The sequence below is a fragment of the Silurus meridionalis genome, chromosome 29 (genome assembly GCF_014805685.1).
Source record: "Silurus meridionalis isolate SWU-2019-XX chromosome 29, ASM1480568v1, whole genome shotgun sequence".
In the NCBI taxonomy this organism is placed as follows: domain Eukaryota; kingdom Metazoa; phylum Chordata; class Actinopteri; order Siluriformes; family Siluridae; genus Silurus; species Silurus meridionalis.
The window spans coordinates 2970467-2996591 of record NC_060912.1 but is presented as its reverse complement, the minus strand read 5'-3'; the positions used below and the strand labels follow the sequence as shown (position 1 = coordinate 2996591).

Below are 26125 nucleotides of genomic sequence, written 5' to 3'. Positions count from 1 at the left end.
AGTGTGTGCTACCCTGGGCAGTGTGAATGCACAGAAAGCAGCCGGCCCTGATGGCATCCCTGGCCGTGTATTTAGAGCATACGTGGAGCAGCTGGCTGAGGTCTTCATGAACATCTTCAATCCGTCCTTGATCCAAGCAACTGTCCCAAACTGCTTTAAGTCTGCTACCATCGTGCCAGTGCCAAAATACTCCGCTGCTACAGAACTGGGTGTCTTTCGTCCGGTCACATTTACCCCTGTCATTTCAAAGTGCTTCGAAAAGACTGGTCCTCACCCACCTCAAAGCCTGTCTGCCACCAACTCTGGATCCATACCAATTTGCCTTTCGCCCGAGTAGTACGCCATTTCCACGGTACTTAATTCTGTCCTGACCCACCTCGACAACCCCTGACACTTATGCCAGGATGTTGTTTGTTGTTTTCAGCTCAGCTTTTAACACCGTTAGCCCCTTCAAGCTAATCATGAAGCTGAAACAGCTTGACATCAGCACACATCTCTTCAACTGGACCACATTCTGTCCGACTGAACTCCATCACCTCCTCCAGTCTCACCCTCAGCATTGGGGTTCCTCAGGGATGTGTATTGTCTCCTCTTCTATATCCCCCTTTCACCATGACTGCGTACCTGCCTATGCCCTAAACAGCATCGTTAAGTTTGCAGATGACAGAGGTAAAGAGTCTTGTGGCAAAAATGATAATAGGAACATTATAGCCATAATAAATGATGGTACATTGGATACATTTGAGGCAAAAAAAAAAAAGTTTGTACTTTTACTCAAGTGAAAGTTTAAAGAGCTTTTACTGGAGTAATATTTTACTTAATGTATATCTATTTTAACTCATGTATATGGTTTGTGTATTTTGTCCACCACTGCAGATGTGAGAAGTGTTAATATGGCGTTTTTAATATTTTACATTGTGTCTGTTAAATCGGCATACCCACAGTTCAACGATTAAAGTGTGATCATTACTAAAACAAGTAAATCTGAAACACAAATGATGATTACAATCATTACAAATTGTTGGATGTTCACAATAACACTGTGTGCCATATGCATTTTTATTTGAAATAATGTAACAGGATGTAGCAAGAATGGTCGCAGATAAAAAAAAGGTTTTAACAAATAACAAATTGAGTATTAAATGCAGGTGCATCTCAATAAATTAGAATATTAATAAAAAGTTGATTTATTTTAGTCATTCAAAACATACAAAAACTGATAACAAATGTGAGTAAATATACAGTAAATGAACATCTTTTCCAGAAGGCCGATAATTAAACTAAACTAAAAATGATTTAATTTTATTGTTTATTTTATTGGTAACAGTATATATATATATATATATATATATATATATATATATATATATATATATATATATATGATGTGATTGTATAATTTTTTTTTAGGAAAAAAAAAAAAAAAATATATATATATATATATATATATATATATATATATATATATATATATATATATATACTGTTACTACTGTTATTGTAGAATTTTTCATAGAATAAAACAAGTTATACTGTTACTACTGTTATTGTATATATTTGTATATATTTGCGTTACCGTGTGCGCGCGTGCGCGTTACTTCCTGTGTTCAACTTCCGGCTCGTTTGAAGACAAAATGGCGGCGTCCTTGCAGAGCATCGTGAGAGCGGTTTCTCGTGTTTCTCCTACTGTTTTGCAAAGAACTCATCGAGCTCAGGTTTGTCTTTTTTTACAGAAAAAAAATGGTTGCAACACGTAAATCAAGCTTTGTGTAGCGGTTGTAATGTTGATCCATGTTTTTTTTTTTTTTTTAGATCCAATTGTGAAAAACAGTCTACAGACACTGACAGCTGGGACAATTACACAATGTCTTACATATATATTTATTTTTTCCCCTTTCCAGACAATACGCAATGGAGTTAGAGTTCTGTTTGTTAGTCCGGTCCTGAGACACTTTTCTAATTCTGCTCATTTGGCATGTGATGGAGTTGGTGCTCGAGCATCTGAGGCTTTAGAGTCCCAGTCACGTTACAAAGAAATCCCATGGGAATACCTGGAAAGTGAAGGTACAGAGGAACCTGGTGTTTTGGTAACACAGTGTGTACGTTTTCAGTTTGAACAACTTTGTCTCACTTTTTTCTCACTTCAGAGTACATTGAACGCTATGGATCCCGACTTGTTTGGTCAGACTACAGAAGGAACCATAAAGGTGGAATACCTCCCCAGAAGACCAGGAAAACCTGCATAGTATGTATTTTAATGCACTCTGAGCTCCTGTAACGTTGCACCAAAAGAAAGGCTTTAAGGAAGCACTAAAGTCTGTTTACACTTATTCACCACCATTATCTTCTTACTGAGTCTGCGCTTTGGGGTTTCCACTTTTATTGTTGTGCTCCATCCATCCATCCATCCACCCATCTGCACTTTACACATCATCCATCCATCCATCCATCGGCAAATTACACATCCATCCAAAATTCACACATCCATCCAAAATTCACCCATCTATCCGCAATTTACACATCCATCCACAATTCACAGGTCCGTCCATTTGCAATTCACACATCTGTAAAATCAACTTAAACACATTTATAGTCATCATATAAAAGTGTTTATTCCAGCATCCTAAGTAAAGTTTACTCCCTACAGAGACAAAACTATAACTTGGTGCAAAAGAACAGGCAGATATCGCTGCTAAGCCCTCAAAAATTTTAGTCACTGACTTTCCACACAAACTAATAATAAACCCCATAATCGAAATGGACTGATCTAAATGGAACGGAACCAGTGCTAATAACAAGCTCCATCAAATCAACCCGGTTATAAACGAAAGACAAATTAATGAACTTCCGGTTGGAATCCTGACGCGACCGGATTGTATATTTAAGACGCCGTATCGGACGCCCATGGAGGAGCACTTTTCTGTTAAAGAAAAAGTTCTGTTCTGCAGGAAGATGCAGCTCTACCTCTGCCATGTTAATCTGTATTGTGACATGTCATCTTTAGGCAGCAACAGATTAGTGAGGAGAAATCGATCTACATAGAAAATATTGGTCACAAATGACTGGTCACTTTCTAAGTAATAAAAGTAAAGCGCATCTACTATCAATTAATGTATAAATAAATCGTGTTTTTGTTTTTTACCAATGCAAATATGCAAATATCTATTTAAATATGCATAATTTATAACTTCGCCTTGAAGAACTACATTCGTGAGCATGATGAGGTTGATAAAGTTCGCCCAGGGTGAGATGCGACTGGGAGTGTGTGTGTGTGTGTGCGCGTGTGTGTGCCAGAGAGAGAAGGAGGCGTGTCTTCTTTATAGACGCTTTGTAAAACTTTCCTTTTATTCAATTTATTAATAGAGACTTAAAAATATTTTGTAGTGTAAATTTTTTCCTTTGATGTTGCCACAGCGAGGGGAGAAGATTTGCGGCAACCCCTGTCCAATCTGCCGGGATCAGAATATAATCATCCACTATCAGGTTTGTACATCGGACATGTGTTGTTATTTTTGCTTTTTGATTTTATACACTAAAAAAAAAAAAGGGTTACAAATTCAATCCTTGTCTTTGTAGAATGTGAAGCTGTTGCAGCAGTTTATTAGCCCTCACACAGGCATGTTGTACGATTCCACTAGGACCGGTGAGCTCACACGCTCCTCTTATTACAATTGCATTCCTGTGCAAATCAAGTCGTCATTTTATTGATTTGTTGATTTTCCTTCAGGCGTATGCAGGAAGCAACAAAAACAACTCGCCATTGCAATCGAGACGGCAAGAGACCACGGTGAGACACACGTTGGCTCGTTTCTATTGTCCACCTTTTTTGGTTTTATTGAATATCAGATTTAAGCAGCTTTTACACTGTACTTAATTACATTTTTGATTCAGTAGATGTTTTACTCCACTGTATTTGAATTGATGAGCGTTATTTATTACATTTCATGTGAAAGGTAGATGGTCATTAAGGCTCAGCGCTCAGAATCAGGAGCTTTTTTGTGTTTTCACTTACAAGGAATTTGTTTTGATGATTGAGATAAATTGTGTGTGTGTGTGTGTGTGTGTGTATATATATATATATATATATATATATATATATATATATATATATATATATATATATATATATATATATATATAAAATTAATTAATTATTCTCATGGTTCTATGACTTTATTCTCGTAATCTGAGACTTAAAAACATTTTTTTTTTTTAAGGTGCCACTAAAATGCCTGCGCACATTTCGGACCAAAAAGCAGCTCGAATAAATTCCACTTTGAGAACCAGCTTTTGTTGAGGTTGAAAGAAGAAAAAAGAAATAAAAAATCGCCTCCGAGACTGAAGCATCAATTCCCTCAGCTCTAAATATTTACTTTTACTTTATCTAAATGATTTAATTGTATTTGTCCATTGAATATTGATTGCTCTTCTACTTTGACATGAAACTGTAATTTTGTTAGAAGATCCCTTTCCGAGAGATTGCGTTACTTGTTTGATCTTGGTTTCATTTTGGCGTGTTGAAGAGCCTGTTGTGTTGAGGGTTAATGCAGTGTTGAGGTGTATATGAAATAAAACCATCAAATTCGTATTTCTTTTTATCTTCGAGCCTACGTTCAATAATCAAGTAATGTTCAAATCAGATACTCAAACTTTTATGCAAGTTATATTTTTACACCTCTGGTTTTCTCTCTAGGTTTGATTCCCACCCAGTTACCTTTTGTGGACTTTTCCGGAGAGGACTTCTCGAATTCCCATTTAGCAGTGGGACGTACCCCCGTGCCACCGGGTTACTCTCACGGCGAAACTTGGTACGCGTGGTATGGTGCTGTGGAGCCCGATGAACGTGAGCTGGCCCGAGTGAAAAAGCTCTACAAACCTTACCTGAAATAGAGATGTTTCCTCAGTGGTCCATGTTGGGTGGGGGTTGACCTGATCACTACGACTTATTCCAGATGGTTTGCGTATACAGTGCAGCATTTTGGATGCAGTAATATAGTATAGTGGTATACATAGTTACACCCAGTAATACAGGATGACGCAGGGAAATTTTGGAACTAGGAACCTACCTGTTTCAAACCCATTGCCGTTACCTATAATGGAGCGGTTCAGTGTAAAGGCTTTTAGAAGAATGGCGATAGTGCGAGTGCTGCTCACAGGGAATATTACCAGGTAGAATGTTATAATACCAGTCATCATGATGGCAGCTCGAACTGCCTCGATATTCTCTGGTGTTCGGGCCGTTCAACACGACCTGGGGACTTTAAGGTCAAACCTGTTTTCTCGAAATTAGCATCATGATGTCCTAATTCGTAACAACGCCGAAATTCCCTTTGAGCAGCACTCACACTATCGCCATTCTTATAAAAGATATAACTGATCACAAGGGATTCCAAACTGCCGACGCCCCCAGAGGCGCCGAATCCTAATTCCAAAACTTCCCGTTAGCCTATACCACGCTGTAGATCAAAAGGACATGATTAAGAAATGAAGTCAGAGCAGTGTCTACAGGAAGTGGCAACGCCCTGGTTAAAGATCTGGGTTAATGATTTTAAGATCGAAGCCCCAGCACCACCAGTCCTCCCACTGTTGGGCTCTTCAGCAAGGCCCTTAATCCTTCTGCTCCCGGGGCGCTGGATAACGGAAGCTTAGTTTTTCTTAATAAACTGGGATGTGCAAAGAAAGAATTTCAACATGCTGTAGTGTATATGTGACCAAGCTGTTCTATTGTGTTTAAAAACTGGGCAATTCTGGATGCTTGTTGCTGTGAACTCTTCCAAAATAAAGACAAGTACAATCTCCTACTGCAAATATCATTTATTTAGTTTTTGTATTCGCGCAATACTGATTCATACGTTCCTTTGCAGAGGTGCTCGTGTATTTTACTACATACAAATCAGTCTGGTTATAACTGCAGATAAAAGCTGCAGATCTCTAATAATGCGATCTCGCCGTAGTATCGCGAAACAACTTCACCGTGAGCATAAAAAATACGTGGAACATATTTTTTTTTTTTTGCATAAACATGATCTTGCCTAGTGAAAATGTCGGATTCGAATGCGAGATGATTCAGAATGTGCTTTTTTAGCATCGTGTAGGAAAAAAACGCGCTATACAGGTTAAGCGCTGGTGACGTTCAAGCTGAATTTGATCATAAATCAAATCCACTGCACCAGATGGCACACACCAGGGAAGTAGTAATGAAATTTCATTGAAGAGACTGGAAGTTTTTTTTTTTCATGGCGAGTAAATTACGGCACTGGAAAACGAAGCACCCCCCTGGTTTGCACTTTCACTCTTTTTGCTTGTTAACCAGCGTTTCTCCGAGAGCCTCCAGCACTTCTCTCTTGTAGTCTTCGAAGTCGCCGTCGATCTGGATTATCGAGCGGTTTTCCACCACCCAGAGGTGACACTGAGTCTCCGTAATCAAGCGGGCGTCATGGCTCACGATGATCACGGCTGAGGGAAGGGAAAAAAAAAAAATAATACATTTGTATTAATAAATTCTTTAGGCTTTAATTGGGTATTTTTTTCAATCATACATCAGGCAAAACCACACACCCTTCGATCAGGAAGGCGGTATAAAAAAAAAACAAGCTCCCTCCCACCTGTTGATTTATTAGATAGAGATTTGAGACATGGTCCTATTCAAGCCAATGAATTACCCAAAGTAAGATCGATGATAAATTGTTAAATCTGCTGGTTTCCTGAATTCACCTGCAGGTAAATGGGAATATGGTTTACATAAATTGGAGTGAACGTTTCCCTGCTGTAGAGCTCTATAACCTTATTAAACACCTTTAGGATGAATTGAAATGCTGACTGCACCCCATCCCTCCTCACTATTCAGTTAATTTTCATTTGTAGAGCGCTTTTGACAATGTACATCGTCTTAAAGCAGCAGATTTATAAAATAACGTTAAGTTGGTTCCTTAAAAATGTACGGTTGAAAGAAACCCGGAGAGGAACAAGACTGAAAATGAACACCGTCCTCGACACCGAATGACCATTTGTTACAGTTCCACCAATGTTCAGGCGCTGTTCAGTGATAGGTCCTGAAATGCAGAACTGAGCCCATTGTAGCAGATTGTTGATATGAATTTCAGTCCAAATTCATCCTTGAGTTAATTTCATGCATCACCATCTGCCCAGAGTGGTCTCCAATTGAAGATAACTCCACCCAGAGGTAGGCAGATATAGAAGAAAGGGACATGAGCACTGGTACAAACTACCTGAATGAGCTCCAAAATCTAGTGGAACATCTTTCCAGAGGTGTGGAGGTTATTAAAATGGCAAATGGGGAAGAAATGTGTAACGGGATGTGATTAAATGGTTTATTCGTTGAGATGGTGCTGAAAACATACCTCCTTTGTATTCGTTGATGGCTTCTGATAAGGCATCAATCGACTCGATGTCCAGGTTGTTGGTGGGCTCATCCTTTAAATGAAAAACAATAAATTAAATGAGCATGAAAAGAAACCGTAGATGTTTTTTATTATTTTTTTTTTTTATTTATTTATTTTTTTTTTTACTTTTAACCAATGTCCACTCACCAAAATCAGGACGTCTGGTTGGCGACAGGAAAGCTCTGCAAACACAACTCTTGCTTTCTGGCCACCTGATAATTTATGGAAAAATCAATAAAAAAAAATGGTTTGAGGATATTAAACACAAAACAATGAAAAGACCAATAAAAAAAACTCACCAGAGAGTTTGGAAATCTGGATAGTATGTGCGTGGCTCTCTAGACCGAATCGGCCGAGACACTTCCTGCTGTCCTGGTAAGGCAGATTGAAATTCCTTTGCAGATACTCTGTGGGAGCTTCCTCCATGTTCAGCTGATCAGCATACTGCTGGTTGAAGAAGCCCACTTTCTATGCGTATCAAACACATCCATAGGACAGATTTAATGTTATGAAATTCAATGTTGCTCAGTGGTTAAGGTGTTGGGGTTACTGTTCGAAAGGTAGGGGGGGGTTCAAGCATTGGTATCGCCAAAGCGGCCACTTTTGGGCCCTTGAGCAAGGCCCTTAGCCCTCAGTGCTCCAGGGGCGCCGTGTCATGGTCGACGCTGCGCTCTGAACCCAGCTTCCGAGCATAAAAACTATTCTAAATGAACGAAAACACTACGGATTACTGGGTTTTTATACAAATTTTTCAAAGATCACCAATTTGCATACACGCATAGAATCCATATTATTATATTAAATGTTATGTAACGTCCAAGAAATAAGACTGTTCCTGGTATCACTTGTCATAGCAGCTATAAACAGGAGTCATGTTTTTGTTTTCAGTTGTTTCAATGCAAAGCGCATGAAGGAATTGTCCTCTCTTATACTACAGCATATCCATGAACACATTTTTTCCCATAATCCGGTTACTAAAAGTCTTATATTATATGCAGTATTCAGCGTACAAGTCCACGTGAACTAGGCATTACTATGGAACTGATCACGTTTTAGAACTAGCGCATTACTACCAACTTTCTGACCAAGGAGAAAAGATCATTAAACAGTGCTGTAGGAGGAGTTTTTACTTACCAAGCGGTGATTCATCCTCATCTCACCTTTAGTCTGAAATATACATAGATTTGTCATTTACCATTGGTAGGTATTTGGACAACTGACTTTTCCAGCCATATGTGGTTCTTCCCCGAGCCATTAGTACAAACTTGGAGGCACACATTTGTATAATTGTCTTTAAATGCAGTAACACTGCATTTCCCCTTATACCCGAAGAATCAAACCTGTTCCAGCATGATAGCGGCCCACTATAGAGCTCAAACCCTACGAAACGCCTTTGGGACGAATTGGAACCCAGAGTGCACCCCATGCCTCTTTACCACCTCCACTACCTGAATTTATGAACACCCTTTTGGCTAAATTTGAACAAATCTCCTCAAATGTCTAGATCATCTTCCAAGACAAGCGAAGGTTATTATAACAGTAAATGGACACCAAATGTGGAATGGGATGTTCAAAAATCTTATGCTCAAGTGCCCACAAAAGTATTGCCCATATACTGTATGTCAGTGACATGCGGAGGATCCTCTGTGGCGACCCCTAACAGGAGAAGCCGAAAGAAAGTTTAGTGTATGTCAGTGATACTACTTCCATAGCTAGTAGGGATACATGGTATAACTGTACTGGAAAATAACGGTATATAAACAGTATATTATATATATATATATATATATATATATATATATATATATATATATATATATATATATATATATAAAAACCCCGATAATTCTGTATTTCATATACTGCTGTTCCCGAAATTCACATGTAGGTGGCAGTGCTTCTGAAATTGCTGCGAAAACGTTAAATGAATTGTTATTTCAGTTGCTTTTTTTTTGCCCTTCATAGTCAAAATGTTCCTGGTAGGTTTTTTTGGAGACATTTTGTGTTTGCGCTAAAAAGATAATATTTTAATACATTTCATTGAATTACCTTTAGTTACATCAAAATGTAACCCATGTTCCTTGTGGGTTTTTTGTTAAAGTTTGATACAAAGATATTAATATTTCAATCTATTTTTCTTTATTATTTAAATTAAATTGTGTTTAATTCACTTATCTTTTGAGGCTGGTTATTTGTAACTAATTTGTAACGGTTTAATATCGATACTGAGGTATCGTAACAAAGTTATGGTATTGAGCCGTCCCTAATTGCTAGCGTGAAAACTAGGCCACAGAAGAAGAACTTATTGAGACACACTTACAGGAGTTAATTTCCCGGTCAGCATGAGTAGGAGTGTACTCTTTCCAACGCCGTTTGGTCCAACTATACAAACTACAGGGGGCAAAAATTCACAATGACGTCAATCACATGGAAGCAACCGAAAAACAGCGATTGCAATGGGGATTTATTTACTCAGTTTTATCGTGACTTACTTCGAGACTCCATATCGATACCAAAGTCAATATTTCTGAACAGAGGCTTCTGACCCGTGTAGGCAAAGTCCACACCTGAGAATGGGGGATAGAAAAAAAGACTTTCCTACAAAAATCTATAATCAAATATACATTTGGAGAGCTGTCCAGGTGCTGAAAGTGTATAAAGCTGTTATTCATTCTAATGAAAGATTTTTTCTTTTTTTAAAGGAAATAAAGTCTTTATATACACATGACTACTCGATGACTATTTCTTTTGCATTCATGCAGAAGAATCTCGAACAATGCATTCGTTTGCGGTTTCCAGAGATGTACTCACTGTAGAGCCCGAGAATGGGTGGAGAAAGTGGAGGCGGGTTTGGAAACGTGAACTTCACGGTGTATTCTTTAGGTCTTTTCAGGAGCTCCTGAACCTCATGGCTTTCCTCTTCCTGTCCCTTTTTCTTGCCTTTCTGCTGTTTCCTAGTCAGGGCTTCCTTTGTTTGTTTCTCCTGTGAAGAAATGAAATAAAATGAGGGCGGCCACAAAGGATATACACAGTATAAATATTAAGTGATTTCAATAAAGTAAAGAATAAAATAAAATAAAAATCTCCTCACAGCTTGTTTAGTGGATTTGCCTCCAGCTTTTAGGTCTTTTAGTTTCTTCTCTTGTTTCTCATACTGCTTCAGGAGCTCCTTCTGCTTCTGCACATACATCTTCTTGAAGGTCACTACGAAACAAGTTTTAGATTTCAGACTTGCACCAAAAAATAATAGCACACACACTTAGTCCTAATGACAAATTATGAGGTGGTATCAAAAACGTTCGAGACCAGTTTTGTAACACACCAACAGATAGCAGCACGACGCTGCACACACAGTCACAGGAGGCACCGACCATCACAAGTCAGTTATCCAAAAGACCTCGTACAGCTGTGCAACTGGCTATTTTGAAGGTGATAGTGTGTGAAAATAGATAAAGTGCTTTCTTGTAAACGGAGCTAGTTTCGAAACTTTTTGCACAACAACGTCCTTAGTAGATGTGCTAAACTTTTATTATTTACAAAGTGACCAATAATTTATGGCCAATATTTAGATTATGAGCATTTCTTGAGCATGTTTTGTCTGCATCACTGCTGCTACGTGAACATGACGTATCGCGACACTACGGAAACCGAGGCGTGTCCTGAAAGTCACATAGAATTCAGATTAACATGGCAGAGGTAGAGCTGCATCTTCCTGGAGACAAAACAGGAAAAGAACGTCTGGTTTTATTTCATCTTTTTGCACTACAAAGGCCTGTTTGTGACAGGGGCCATGCGTTAGAAGGCGCTTAAGAACGTTTATGATTTGCCATCTGTCTGAACCAATGAAATAAAATCTGTACCATATTGAATTGCAGAGCATCATTTTTCCTGTTGCATCGTTTTGCATAGTGTTGAATCAATTTGAAATCGTAGCACATCGGTAGCTGCTTCGTTTGTATCTTTAATGTATTGTATCGTTGGCTATTACACCCATACTCACAGTAGTTGCCCCTGTAGTAATACAGTTTCTGGTTGTCCAAGTGAATGATATCTGTACAGACTTCGTCTAAGAAGCTCTGGTCATGAGATACAATCAGGAGGGTCTTTTTCCAGCTTTGTAGGTAGCTTAAGAAGAAAAGAAAAAGGAAAGGATATGAGTTTGATGGAGAGCTGATAATTTACGGATGCTTCTCAGTTCTATAATTCTGTTATTCCAGTTAAAGGTAAGATGGATAATAGGGGTGTAAGGGTACATGTATTCGTACCAAACAGGTGCACATGTGTATCGAACGCAAAACTAAAAAAATTAAAAATAAAAGGCAGCAATTCATTTATGAATGAATAAATAAATATCGTTTCTTAAATGCAGATATTTGTTAAAGTATGCTGAAATAAGTGGAGCTAAGTAAAGATAAGTGCAACATATCTTTAAATTTAAATTAAATGTTTAAAAAAAAAAAACATCTAACAAAATGGAAACTAATTACATTTTTTAATTTATGTAATCAATTTATTTTGTGCCAAATTAATCAATTACTAAATTTAATCAATATAATAAAAAAAAAGTGTATTGCATTTATTGGATTTATTCCATTTTAGTTTTTATATATAATTTTTTATTTAAACCAAGCAGGCATTTTTTTTATTTATTTTTACAATTGTTAATAATAATAGTAAATGACAATAATAATAATAAAAAAATGACAAGCAATTTGATGTTTTGCACTTTTTCCCTCAACTGCACTGAAATTTAAATGTAACCGTGACGTAAAAACTGAGATACTGTTAATTTTGTGTATTATACATAATAAACCTCAGCCAGTGTGGGCAGGAATATTGTTTTAGAGATAATGGCCAGACTTGAAGCTGACAGGAAGGGTATATTACCTCGAGTGAGCACTCTTTACAACTGAGGTGAGCAGAAAAGCATTGCAGAATGAAAAGCATACCAACCTAGGAGGCTGAGGGACTCTAACCATTTTCCATTCATTTCTAAAGATTAATATGAACGTTAACTAAAGCCCTGCGTCTGCATGATTTTATGTTTAGCGTTGCCGCCACACGATTGGAATCGTGACTTGAGTGCAAGGGTGTAGGTGTTCCGAATACAGGAACTTGTATCACGACATCAGAAACACACACTCAAATACGTTGTTAGCAACCTGCCTTAACCGAGCCACAAATTCCTTTTTTTTTTTTTACGTCGAGTATCGCCAAATTTGCATTTCCCAAATACAGAAAAATATCTGTGGTACAATCCGAGAAAGATTCAGTAACAGAAAGCTGATTTGCATGTTGGTTTCATAAGTAGTTGTAACACAGCGACAATGTTCCACTGTTTGTTTTTCATTGTTCACTGGGAAAACTTCCGGTGACGTAGCTTCCTGTGTTTGACTTGTTTGCCGCGAGTTCCGTGTTTGTATTCGTGTTTATATTCGTTTGTTTGTGTTTTTCTCTTTTAATAATCCTAAATTGTTTGTCTTCCTGACTTGTGCCTGTAGTCAGTTAAACTCGACTACCACTATATCTTCTCTCACTTTATCTTATTTGTGTATCCGAAATCTGTTCGTGATTATAAGCACTATGCCGGCTGTGTGTCTGACTTTGAGCACAGGTGAGGACTCGTTCGATTTGCAAACGGTGGCGTTGGAGATGGAGGTTTTGGAGAAACAGATTCGCGAGCTGCATGAAAAGCATGCCCGGCTGCGAGAGCGGAAAGCGGCGCTGGAAACATCCCGGGCGGACGCGCACTCGTCCCAGGTAAATTCCGGGTTGAACCTAACGCCCCAGCACCTCAACTCCGCGTGTTTCTCTGCCCAGACCCAGCGCACCTACAACTCCGGCAAAGGTGCAACATGGACCCTGGATGCGGCAGCAGCGGAAGAGACAAGCAAAGCCCCGGTCGAGGACGTCTCCCCCGCCACCACTACAGGCCTTCGAGATCTCGACCGAGAACCGCTTCGCCCCTCTCCGCGAGACGGAACGCGACACTGTGATTCTCGGAGATTCCATCGTCCGGCATGTCCGCGCTACCGAGCTAAAGGTAAGGTGCACACTCGCTGTTTTCCTGGTGCTCGTGTTCTTGATGTCGCTGCGCAGGTACCCGCGGTCCTGAAGGAGAACTGGAGCGGTTGTTCTTCATGCCGGAACGAACGACACCAGGCTGAGACAAACGGAGGTATTAAAGAGGGATTTCAGGATCCTGGTGGAGACGGTACGCAGCACATCACCCACAACGAGGATCATAGTGTCAGGACCTCTTCCCACTTACCAGCGAGGGGCTGAGAAGTTTAGTAGACTTTTAGCTCTAAATGAATGGTTACAGTCATGGTGTCGAGAACATAAACTTCTCTTTGTTAATAACTGGAACTGTTTCTGGGAGCGTCCTAGGTTCTTCCGCCCTGATGGCCTGCACCCCAGCAGAGTTGGAGCAGCAGTGCTATCAGATAACATCTCTAGGATACTTCACACCATCTGACTGGTAAGACATCAGGAAATCTTCGACAATGAGAACACGCATACAACAGACCAAATAGTTACAAGTTCACACACAGCCCAGTTTATAGAAACCGTATCTATCCTCGTAGCAAAACCAAGAAGTAAATACACAAGATCCAGAAACAATCTCATTGAAGTTAAAACTGAAAATGCCAGATAAACAAACACCAAAAAGTTTTAAAGTTTGGTCTTTTAAACATTAGATCACTTGCACCCAAAGCACTGATTATAAATGAGATGATCACAGAGAATAATCTCGATGCACTCTGTCTCACTGAGACCTGGATTAAACCAGGTGATTATATGGGTCTAAACGAGTCGACACCGTCAGGATATGTTTATAAGCATGAGCCCGTCAGACTGGTCGTGGGGGTGTAGGAACCATTTATACTGCTTCTCTTAATGTTAGTCAGATGTTAGGATTCAGCTTTAAATCATTTGAAGTGCTCGTTCTTAAAGTTGTACTTTCAGACATACATAGTAAACTCGCTCTGGTCACCGTGTACAGACCCCCAGGACCCTCGCTGATTTTCTTCAAGAGTTTGCTTGTTTTCTATCAGATCTCTTGATCAATTTTGATAAAGTGCTGCTTGTAGGAGATTTTAATATTCATGTAGATGATGTAAACGATGCTCTAGGATTATCATTTGTTGACTTATTAAACTCTTTTGGGGTTAAACAAAACGTCACCAGACCAACTCATCGCTTTAACCACACACTAGACTTAATAATATCCCACGGAGCAGACGTCACTGATATAGATATTTTACCTCAGAGTGATGACATCACAGACCATTACCTCATACTGTACACACTACCGGTAGAGCAGATTAGCCGTGTTGCACCACGTTATCGACCTGGTAGGACTATTGTTCCAACCACTAAGGACAGATTCATAAATAACCTGCCTGATTTATCTCAATTTCTCACTAAACCCATAACTACTATTAATCTTGATGAGATAACTAAGAACATAGACCTTATCCTCACTAGCACATTAGACACCGTTGCCCCTATCCGGTTAAAAAAGGTTAGAGACCAAGCACCTGCATCTTGGTATAATAGTCATACACATGCCCTCAAGAGAACAGCACGTAATCTGGAGAGAAAATGGAGGAAAACTAAATTGGAGGTATTTAGAATCACAGATAAAGACAGTATGCTCAGCTACAGACGGCGCTAAAAGCTGCTAGAGCTGAACACCTGAGCAAACTTATAGAAAACAACAAAAACAATCCCAGGTTCCTTTTCAGTACAGTAGCTAAACTAACTACAAATCAGGGCTCTGAAAATTGTGTTCCATCACAGTTTAGTAGTGAGGACTTTATGATTTTCTTCACTGAAAAAATAGATAACATTAGAAAAACAATTGTGGCAGTTCAACCTCTTACAGCATCTCCTGAGACAGTGTTACCTTCAACTCCACAACTCCACTGTTTTACATGTATAGGACAGGAAGAGCTGTATAATGTTATTGCCAAAGCTAAATCGACAACATGTCAGTTAGATCCAATTCCTACTAAATTACTGAAGGAAGTGTTATATACAACTGGTGAGCCTCTTCTAAATATTATTAACTCCTCACTATCTTTAGGTCACGTCCCTAAATCCCTCAAGTTAGCAGTTATTAAGCCCCTCATTAAAAACCTAATCTGGATCCAAACACGTTATCAAATTACAGACCAATTTCAAATCTCCCATTTATGTCTAAGATTTTAGAAAAGATTGTCGCTGCACAGTTATGTTCCTACCTGCAAGAGAACAATATCTTTGAAGAATTTCAGTCAGGTTTTAGGCCCCATCATAGCACAGAAACTGCTCTAGTTAAAATAACTAATGACCTGTTTTTAGCTTCAGACCAAGGCTTCATCTCGCTGTTGGTTTTACTAGATCTTAGTGCTGCATTCGACACTATAGACCATGATCTCCTCCTAGATCGCTTACAAAATTACATCGGCATTCAGGGACAGGCATTAAGCTGGTTTAAATCCTACCTGTCCGATCGTTACCATTTCGTAGATTTGAATGGAGAGCTATCCAGGCTAATGCAAGTAAATTATGGCGTGCAAGGTTCAGTTCTAGGACCCCTGCTCTTCACAATATACATGCTTCCGTTAGGAAATATTATTAGAAGGCATGGAATTAGCTTCCATTGTTATGCTGATGATACTCAGCTATATATTTCATCTAAACCAGGCGATACAGCTCAATTAACCCGGATGACTGAGTGTGTTAAGGAACTAAGAGATTGGATGACCCATAACTTTCTACTTTTAAATTCTGATAAGACTGAGATTTTGCTCATCGGCCCAAAACTGGTATACAGACGCTCCAGCATCTCAACCTGCATTTAGACGGATGTTCTGTAACCACTAGTTCAACGGTAAAAGACCTGGGTGTTATTTTAGACAGCGACTTGTCTTTCAAAAATCACATCAATCAGGTTACAAAACAGCCTTCTTTCACCTTAGAAATATTTCTAAGCTAAGAAATATGTTGTCTATATCCGATGCAGAGAAGCTCGTCCATGCTTATGACCTCCAGAATAGACTACTGTAATGCGTTACTAGGTGGATGTCCTGCTTCATTAATAAACAAGCTTCAGTTAGTCCAGAATGCAGCAGCCAGAGTTCTTACAAGGTCAAAAAATATGATCACATAACCCCGATCTTATCGTCCCTACATTGGCTTCCTGTTAAGTTTCGAATAGACTACAAACTATTACTTCTCACTTATAAAGCACTAAATGGTTTGGCTCCGTGTATCTATCCAGTCTTTTAACACGCTACAATCCGCCACGCTCCTGAGATCTCAAAACTCTGGGCTTCTAGTAGTTCCTAGAATAGCAAAGTCCACTAAAGGTGGTAGAGCATTTTCACATTTAGCTCCTAAACTCTGGAATAGTCTTCCTGACGGTGTTCGGGGCTCAGACACACTCTCCCAGTTTAAGTGTAGATTAAAAACGTATCTTTTAGCAAAGCCTACACATAACACACATCACATCATAACCTTGTGCTCCAGAACATCTGATCACATGCACATTATCAACTTGTGCTGTTAATATCATGAACAGCAGCTACGCTAATTCCTCTCCACTGCTTCTCTTTCTCTCCCCATCCCGAGGCATCCTGAGGTTGCTCCAGCTCCAGTCACCTCCCACCTCGTGATGATTACGGACCTTTAAAGAAGTAGATGCCGAACTCACAAACATCCTGAACCATCTAGAGACGTACCAGTGCCATTTGGATCCCGCTACATGTGTGGAGTTTTGACATTGGACCTCCTGGAGTGTTTAAAGGCTCTGGCATGGAGAAGCTGATGCTGGATCTGTGGTGATCACAAATGCTGAGCTTATAAAACTCGAGCTACTAACCATATAGACTGTTTAAGACTGCAGAAAGAACATTACTTATAATCTTATACTCCAGTCATGTTAGTTCCCACTCTCCAGTGTTCTGTATTGTTGAAAGATTTATGATCAAACTCTTGATGTCACCCAGATGAGGATGGGTTCCCTTTGAGTCTGGTTCCTCTCAAGGTTTCTTCCTCATAACATCTAAGGGAGTTTTTCCTTGCCACAGTCGCCACGGCTTGCTCATCAGGGACAAATGCACACCATTCACCATCACTGTTGATTTGTGTAAAGCTGCTTTGAGACAATGTCTGTTGTGAAAAGCGCTATACAAATAAACTTGACTTGACTTGACTTGACTTGACAGCGAATTAAATATGGACTTTAAGGAAACTAACAAACAAAAACAAAGTGCTGCAGGAGCGATTTGGGCATTAGAGTTGGTGTTAATAAGGACATCGTTAAAAAATTAAGACCCGTTTGAAATGAGCAATTTAAGACTCAAAACAGTGACTTTTTAAGACCCTGCAGAATACCCCTGTAATAAAGTACTTACTTCAGGTATATTTTAAATGAATTTTAAAAGCGTACTACTGAATTGTTAAAACATAAGTTTGGGTGTCAGTCGGCATCACTTTGCATGACCTTAAACAACCGCTATTAGTGGTTAAAGTGCTAATTTGCCTGTTTTAGCATCCGGAGGTGAAATAAGTTTTAACCTATGCTTGTAAGGAACAGCTGTAAAGTTTGTACAGAGCTGCAGCGAGACATTACTTGTTAAGCCAGATGACGGCGTTGAGGTCGAGGTGGTTCGTCGGCTCGTCCAGCATGAGCAGAGTGGGCTCCATAAACAGAGCTCTGTAAAACGAAAGCGAGAAAATCGTCATCATTTGATATACAGCTTGATTTTATACACTATATGGACTTGTTTGTGGAGACCTGGCCATAAGACTGGTATGTGTATCTTTTCGAATATCCCATCGCACATTTAGTCCTAATTTCCTGTCCACTATCAAGGGGAAGATATTCCAATAGATTTTGTGGCAGATTTGTGCTTATTCAGCTTTAACTTCCCCTCCACCCCATGTAAACCATATCTTCTTGTGCATAGGAAAGATTTTTGGGTCTCCTAATTGTGAAATGAATGGAGAATTTCATGTTAGCACATCCAGACATTTTTTATGCTAACAGCTTGTAAAAGAACCCCAGACGGCTGGAAACGTCAGGCGTCCTGATACCTGTACAGAGTCAGGTAATTTGCGTACCTGGCGAGTGATACTCTCATTCTCCAGCCACCTGAAAACTTCTTCGTGGGTCTGTTTTGCATTTCCGACGTAAAGCCTAAACCAGCCAGGATCCTGCGGGCCTTCGCCTCTGCTGCCGCGGCTCCGATCGCCCTCAACTCCTCATACACCTGGGGAAGATGATGAGAGGACAGTGTCAACACAGCCACAGCGATCTTATGCATGGGTTGTTAAGACTATGATATATGATGGATTTGAAAAAAAATAATGAACAAATGCATAAATAATGTGAAATGAACAATATATGAATATAAATAAACAGCTGCTTAGTTGTATAAACGAGATAAATGTGAGTCTTGCTGGATAAAAGCATGTGCCAAATGCAAAAAAACATGCAAAAACCATTAAAGTCTACATTAACATTTATTTTGCATGTTTTATTTATCTCGTTCATACAACTGAGCAGCTATTGGGCTAAGAGCCTTGTTTAGGGGCCTGGGAGTGGGAGATTGGTGTGGCTGGGATTTAAACTCAAGACCTTCAGATCCAAAGTTCAATGCCTTAACCACTAAGCTACCACCTCGCCCAGACTAGGTGCTTCTAAAATTACACAGGTTCTGTATGTGGTTGTAAAAAAAACTGTGATCACTGACAAAACATAGCACTGTCGGTTTCTGTGCGGTACATTCAAAACTAAACCCGCTTGAAACAACGAGAAAGAAAGAATAAAAACAGCCTCTGACTTTCTCTAGTCTCTCTGAGACACTGTCCTCGCCCTTCTCAAGCAAAGCCTGGAGCTTCTTCTCCTCATCCAGCAACTTCAGACGCCTCGTGTCCGCCTTCAGCACAGCCTGGACGGCCGGAGTGTCATCGGCGACCACCTCTGAAGATACAAAACAGCTATTTAGTGTAATAATGGGAAAAAAATTGGATTATGGGGAAAAGAAAAAAAAAAAAAGATTTCTATACCTTGTTCGCAGAGCAGCACATCAATGTTGGGAGGAATGCTGAGAGCTCTGTTGGAAATGTGCTTCAGTAACGTGGTCTTGCCTTTCCTATTGGATAAGATAAAATCCGATAGAGTACAAATAAAGTACAAACACAGTACATACATACACACACACACACACACACACACACACACACACACACATATATATATATATATATATATATATATATATATATATATATATATATATGTATATATATATATATATATATATATATATATATATATATATATATATATATATATATACGTATATGTATATATATATATATATATATATATATATATATATATATATATATATATATATATATATATATATATATATATATATATATATATATATATATATATATATATATATATATATATATATATATATATATATATATATATATATATATATATATATATATAGTTCAAATAAAGTAGTAAACAGGAGCTGCTGCAACAACAGGCTACCACTAGGGCGGCGCCATCTTGCATTCAGATATTCTTGTATCAGAAATCAGAGGGCAGAAATGAAAGAACTTGCATTGATTTCATTTTTCCACAAGTCATTTTTTATCATCAAACAAATTCATTTAAGAAAATAAATAAAAAAAGAACGCCATCTACGAACCCATTTGGTCCAACCAGACCATAACGGCGACCGGCTACAATGAGAAGATCGGCGTTCACAAACAGCTCCTTCCCGTGAGCCGAGATGCTGAACCTCTCCAGCTGTGGTGCAACAGAACAAGCTGGAATGTCAGGACTGACAACCGACGTCTCAACTTTAATAAACCTCCATTTTATTTTACATTCATTTATAGATAGATAGATAGATAGATAGATAGATAGATAGATAGATAGATAGATAGATAGATAGAAAGACAGACAGTCTGTAGAGGCACAGATTTGTAGACTGACTGTAAGATTATGTGCTTTCTGAACATCCAATAGCACATTTAGTCACAGTTTGCTGTTCTAATAACCTCTGGTGGAGGAAAGATTGGAGCAGATTGGTTCTGAATGTAGAACACGATGCTCAAAAAGCACAATACTTATTAATTGGTGTCCGCAAACTTTTGCCAATGTAGTGTATTAATAAAAAAAAAAACAAATAGGGCAATAGTATGGCAAAATATTTTTAAAACTCCATGGAAAATAATTTTTCATACTTTTCCCAAAGCTCATAGGAACCCTGTGTGCAGGATCAGGACAGGACCTAGATTTGAACCCTGAGCTCGATTACGATTTTTCTGCATTACCTTGATATCGGAGGCGTTCTCCAGCATGGCTTGGCGTGAAGACATCTCAGCCTGGGAGACGGAGAAATCTCCCTCTGTGGCGTTCTGAGCCCGGACGCTCGCCACCTGCCGCTCGTACTCCAGCTGTGAGGCAACATCGGCGCGGTTACGTCGAATATTCACGTGCCAACTCTGAATTAATCCGTTCTATTTTCGAACCACGTACCTGCTTCTTTTTCTTCTTCTTCTCCTTTTTGCTCATGTTGGCATAGGGGTCTTCCTGCTCTTTGCTTGCTTCTGCAGCCAGCACGTCCTCTGCGCTCTATCGCGAATAATAAAAAAAAAACTTACACATAAATTATGTAATTAAAAAAAAAAAATGATAGCAATAAATGTAATCAGGTAGTGAAGATACCCTCATGGTGTCGTTATCATCTTCATCCTCTTCTTCGTCCTCGCTTGGCGCCTGGCGAGCGGGTTTCCCCTTCTAAAGGGTGAGAGTTTGGTTAGAACGTTTAGCTCACGTCGCATGAACACGTTGATTCTTTTCGATACGCAATAAATCGCTCTCACCTTCGGTTGCTCTTTCTTTACAGCAGCTTTCGAAGTCTTTTCCTCTTTTTCCTCGTCCTCCGCCTGCAAACATTCATTCGTTCGGGTGACATCAGATTGACTTGAGTACATTTTATTATTAGAATAAAAACGCGTTTCTCAAAAGGGTTACAAGGTCGAGCGAAATGTGCTTAATGGACATTGAATTGACGTTTTTCATCTTTAAGTATTTCATTACCATTTTTTAGGGTGATGGGGGGGGGGGGGAAGAAAAAAAAAAAAAAAAGATTTCCGTTCAAACAAACCAAAAAATGTGAATTATATGTGTCGAAAAATGTGAATTCTATGTGTCAAAATAATTGAATAAATACATAAAAACGCACCTTCGACACCTTGGTGCCTGCTTTCTTGTTCTTCTTCACCCCCTTTTTCTCATTCTCATCCTTTTCCTCCAGCTCCTTGTCGGGTTCATCGTCAGACGCCTGAGAAAACAGAGAACAAAAAAAAACAATAAAACACCGAACATGACCTTTGTTGTTTTTTTTTCCATAGGACATCTTAAATCCAAAATCTGTGACCTTTTGAATAACCGTGAATATAGTTTCCCGGGAGTGACGGCACCAGGGAAAAAAACAAACAAAAAAAAAAAACGATAGAAAGATGGTTATGGAAAAAGTTGTTAGTACTTGGTATATATGCATTGATGTTTTCTAACAACATTAAATGGTTAGGAATAAATTTAAATAAAAAAATTGAGATGAATAAAACAATCCCATGTACCCACCTTGGACTTCTTCGTCTTAGCCTTATCGGATTTCTTTGCTCTGGAAACTTCCTGAATTACATACATACACATATTTTGGCACGTATTAGATACAAGAACAAGAACGATTCCCAGGTCCTGCTGAGAGTGAAGGTAAACGGATGCATGGAATTCTGCGGAAAAACTCGGGATTGAATACTGGATTACAGGAATTCTTCTGATTCCTCCGTCTTTCTTCTCCTGAGGTAATCATGTAATACTGAATACTAAAGCAATACTGGCTGAAATACTCTCACCGTCGAGTTGTTCTTATTTTTCGGTTTTTCGTCGTCGTCGTCTGCATCCTCCTCTTCATCCTCCTCATCACTCTGACCCTGGCTCAGAGCAGCGAATATGTTGCCACCCTAAAAGCAAGATATATGTTTATCAAACTAGAGCATAAGCATGCAGACACACACACACACACACACACACACACACACACACACACACACACACACACACAAAACACTGCTTTAAACAAAGTGATATTTCTGGGACAGTCTGGTCTCTGCTCTGTCCAAGTCAAAGGAACCATGTAGCCATGCTGTAATATTTGAACTATTTTATTACATATTTGAATTTTTTTATGCAGTCATTTGGTGTAGTATAAGAGGAATAGGTCCATGTACGTTCATTAATTTTTTTGCTTTTGAAAATACATATTGCATAAAATCATTGTTGGTTTTGAAAAAAATTTACCATCAGTGGCTTCATCCAACTTTCTGGCTTTACTTTAAAATTCATATGGAATCAGTATGTGGTTTGCAAAAGCAGCAAGAGAACGACAGGAAATGGAACACTTCTTACAGTGTTATTCTGCGCACACAAAAGAACTTCACTCCCATTGCAGAACAGCCCATAGCAGCCACGAACAGCCTTGAAGAGCCCCGAACAACCTCATACAGCGTCGAACGGTCCAGAACAGCACTGAACAGAATAGAACATTCTAGAACAGCGCCGAACAGTCCAGAATATCCTTAAACCCGAAAAGTTTGATAAAGTGGACAGCACCAAACTTCCTCGGAACAACACAGAATTGCCTTTAACAGCTCCGAACGGCTTCATACAGTCCCTAAGAGTCTTCAACAGTGCCGAACAGTTTAGAACAGCTCTGAACAGTCTCATACAGCCCCTAACAACCTCTCACAATCTTCAACAGCCCCGAATAGCTTTAAACAGCCCCAAACATTCTCAGAAAACAGACAGCACCAACCAGACAGCACCAAACTTTCCCCGAACAGCCCCAAACAATCTCATTAAGCAGTGTACAGCCTCAAACAGCCCCAAACAGTCTCAAACAGCCCCAAACAGCCCCAAACAGTCTCAAACAGACTCAAACGGCCCTCAAACAGCCCAGGACGGCCCTCAACAGTCCCAGACAGGCCCTCAAACAGCCCAGGACGGGCCCTCAAACAGTCCCAGACGGGCCCTCAAACAGCCCCAGACGGGCCCTCAAACAGCCCCAGACGGGCCCTCAAACAGCCCAGGACGGGCCCTCAAACAGCCCAGGACGGGCCCTCAAACAGCCCCGGACGGGCCCTCAAACAGCCCCAGACGGGCCCTCAAACAGCCCCAGACGGGCCCTCAAACAGCCCCAGACAATCTCGAAAAGCCCCAAACAGCCCTTGAACAGCCCCGGACGGCCCTCAAATGAGATGTTAGATTGGAAAAGTTTTGCAAAAATAGGTCATTGATCCTATCTGGTCTCCTTGTGTGACTCTAATTACTACACTTTGTATAATGAAATAAATAAAAAATTTGTATTTCATTTTCTCTTTTTTGTGCTCAGAAACAATAAAAAGCCGTTTCTTCCATTTTCGGCTTCAATATTAAAGAACTGATGCGTCGTAATTCCGATTTTTGTATTGCGAATCAATAAAATGAATGAATGCAACATACCAGAGATGGAATAATGGAATAAAACACATCCAAACAAAAGAATAATAATAATAATAATAATAATAATAATAATAATACAGTATCGGATAGTTAAAGTAATTTGCTTTTCATTGTTGACCCCAATTATGTTTTAATTCTTTACTCTGAACTCCTCCAACAATCTTCACAGATGCTTCCTGGTGTCCTACATATGAGGAGCTTTCAATCCAAATAAAATCTATTTGTTCCAGAACTACATTCGTATACGACGACTCCCCTAAAACACTTGTTCTATGAATAGATTTTGAGTAAAACTGATTGTTACAACATGCAAACGCGTGTCAGAATGGATCGGCCGTCTCACCTTGTTTTTCTTTCCACCTTTCACAGGAGCCTCGATTACTGTAAGCAAAGTGTACAGCAGGTTCATCAGAACAAATTAGAACACGGGTTTTAATTACAAAAATGTGTTTTAGCAGTTAAGATCTCTGGTAGGGTTTCTTGACATTACCCTCGTCCTCTTCCTCGTCACTGGGCTGGACGGACAGTTTCTTCAGTCTCTGCATGACGTCTTCGTCCTCATCCTCCACGTCTCCGGCTTTCCCTTTCCGCCGGTCCTTTTTTTTCTTTTGAGGCTAATGTACATACAGAGCAAACTATATTAATACACGTATGTATGTATGTATGTATATGGATATACACGTCAATCAATTGAAATATTTAATCACGATTAATCGCATAATTGCGACTAAATAACTCGTGATTAATCGCAACTTAATCGCACATTTTTATCTGTTCTGAATGTACCTTAAACTAACAGAGAGCATGAAAACAAAACCTTCTTGTAAATGTTCTAAAGTAATTACGGTGTTTTTTAATTACGTTAATCATCAGGACACCAAACTGAACTTTTGCTACGTTTCCACACGGACGGTTTTAAACGCCGGACGTGTGCATCATTGCAGGGGTTTTTTTGTTTGTTTTATAGGGATATAAGTTTGAATTCAATTCATTTTATTACATTTTATTCAATCAATTTAATGTTTTATTCCATTTTTAGTTGTTTTAAAAAAATGTAAACTGTTCAAATGTTGATCACAAACTCAAGGCGACTCTGAACACGAGTAACTTTTCTCACATCCCCTTTACATACTGAACTAACACTTGGATTTGAGTTTGTTTTTTTTCTCGGTGAAATCCAAAACTAAATGGTGCAACACTTTCCTTGAGTTTCTTCTCGAACATCTTGCAGTGAGCGAACCTCAGTTTCGCACCGATCATCATGGAGAAATGAAATATTTCTGTGGTTTGATGAAATTTTGAGATCGTACCTGCTTTCCTTGGGTCTCTTTCACTACCGGCTCCTCCATCTTCTCAGCCTTGCTCTCCGAGGACAGCTCATCAAAGAACTATAGGAAAACAGAGGGAGAAATCAGAGGTGGACATGTTCTTTACAACTACATCACATATTACGTTAAAGTGTATAACGTGATGTCATACAAATATATTTGATATAAAAAGGTGTCAAAATGTAAAGCTCATGTACTCCACTCACACTCTTCTTCCCCTTCTTGTCCTTCTTTCCTTTCTTGACAACTTTTTCTAAAAGGGAGGAGGAGAAAAAAAAAAGGAAGATGAAATTAGAAATATCTGAGCAATGATTAATCGAATCTAATGTAAATGATGATCAGGATGATGGTGATCATGGTGGTGAAGCTCATACTAAAGTGCTTTCTAGCACTTCTGTTTACACCACATGATCGACTGTTTATCATCAGCCATCATCCTATTTATAAACTCCACTCTCCAAAATATAAAACCAGATGTATTTGTCATAAAGAAACATCTAACAAACATCTGGATGAGGTTATAACTGTGCTAGTTATCATATGTAACGGTGGCTAATCTCTGATTCCTGATCATGTGCTGTCTGGTTTCAGGCTCTAACCAGTCTGCGGTTCATCGTCTCCCTCCCATTCCGCCACTTCTTTCGATTTCTTCGGCATTTTCTCTAATTTTTGTGTTAATCCAAAGCAAAAACGGTGGTGAATTTGATGCGGAGATTGCTGTGCAGGACAGAAGCGAGCACACGAGGCCTACACGTCCCTACTCCTTACATCACAGCACCACAGAATTTCAAAAGCCGGTA

At 39.2% G+C, this 26125-nt stretch overlaps 2 protein-coding genes across 3 annotated transcripts; one reads left to right on the top strand and one right to left on the bottom strand.

Annotated features, from left to right (window-relative positions):
* Nucleotides 1-1595: 1595 nt before the first annotated feature.
* Nucleotides 1596-5801, top strand: mrps18b (mitochondrial ribosomal protein S18B). The gene is made up of 7 exons (XM_046844340.1): nucleotides 1596-1715; nucleotides 1902-2064; nucleotides 2148-2245; nucleotides 3415-3483; nucleotides 3577-3643; nucleotides 3728-3787; nucleotides 4694-5801. Exons 1-7 carry the CDS (start codon nucleotides 1635-1637, stop codon nucleotides 4888-4890), a joined length of 735 nt encoding a protein of 244 aa, XP_046700296.1. The 5' UTR covers nucleotides 1596-1634; the 3' UTR covers nucleotides 4891-5801.
* Nucleotides 5800-26125, bottom strand: abcf1 (ATP-binding cassette, sub-family F (GCN20), member 1). Of its 2 annotated transcripts, XM_046844335.1 has the most exons (27): nucleotides 25925-26123; nucleotides 25532-25578; nucleotides 25308-25385; nucleotides 24488-24611; nucleotides 24341-24378; nucleotides 22353-22460; nucleotides 22078-22128; nucleotides 21677-21775; nucleotides 21315-21377; nucleotides 21157-21228; nucleotides 20968-21063; nucleotides 20763-20885; nucleotides 20132-20232; nucleotides 19467-19552; nucleotides 19241-19380; nucleotides 18519-18667; nucleotides 18028-18111; nucleotides 11404-11528; nucleotides 10495-10607; nucleotides 10215-10386; nucleotides 9896-9970; nucleotides 9724-9794; nucleotides 8538-8570; nucleotides 7703-7871; nucleotides 7551-7615; nucleotides 7362-7434; nucleotides 5800-6456 (listed from the first exon to the last, which is right to left on the bottom strand). In XM_046844335.1, exons 1-27 carry the CDS (start codon nucleotides 25980-25982, stop codon nucleotides 6290-6292), a joined length of 2580 nt encoding a protein of 859 aa, XP_046700291.1. In that variant the 5' UTR covers nucleotides 25983-26123; the 3' UTR covers nucleotides 5800-6289. The 2 variants fall into 2 exon arrangements, with proteins under 2 accessions (XP_046700291.1, XP_046700292.1); XM_046844336.1 differs by lacking the exon at nucleotides 22078-22128 and having other exon boundaries at nucleotides 25925-26125.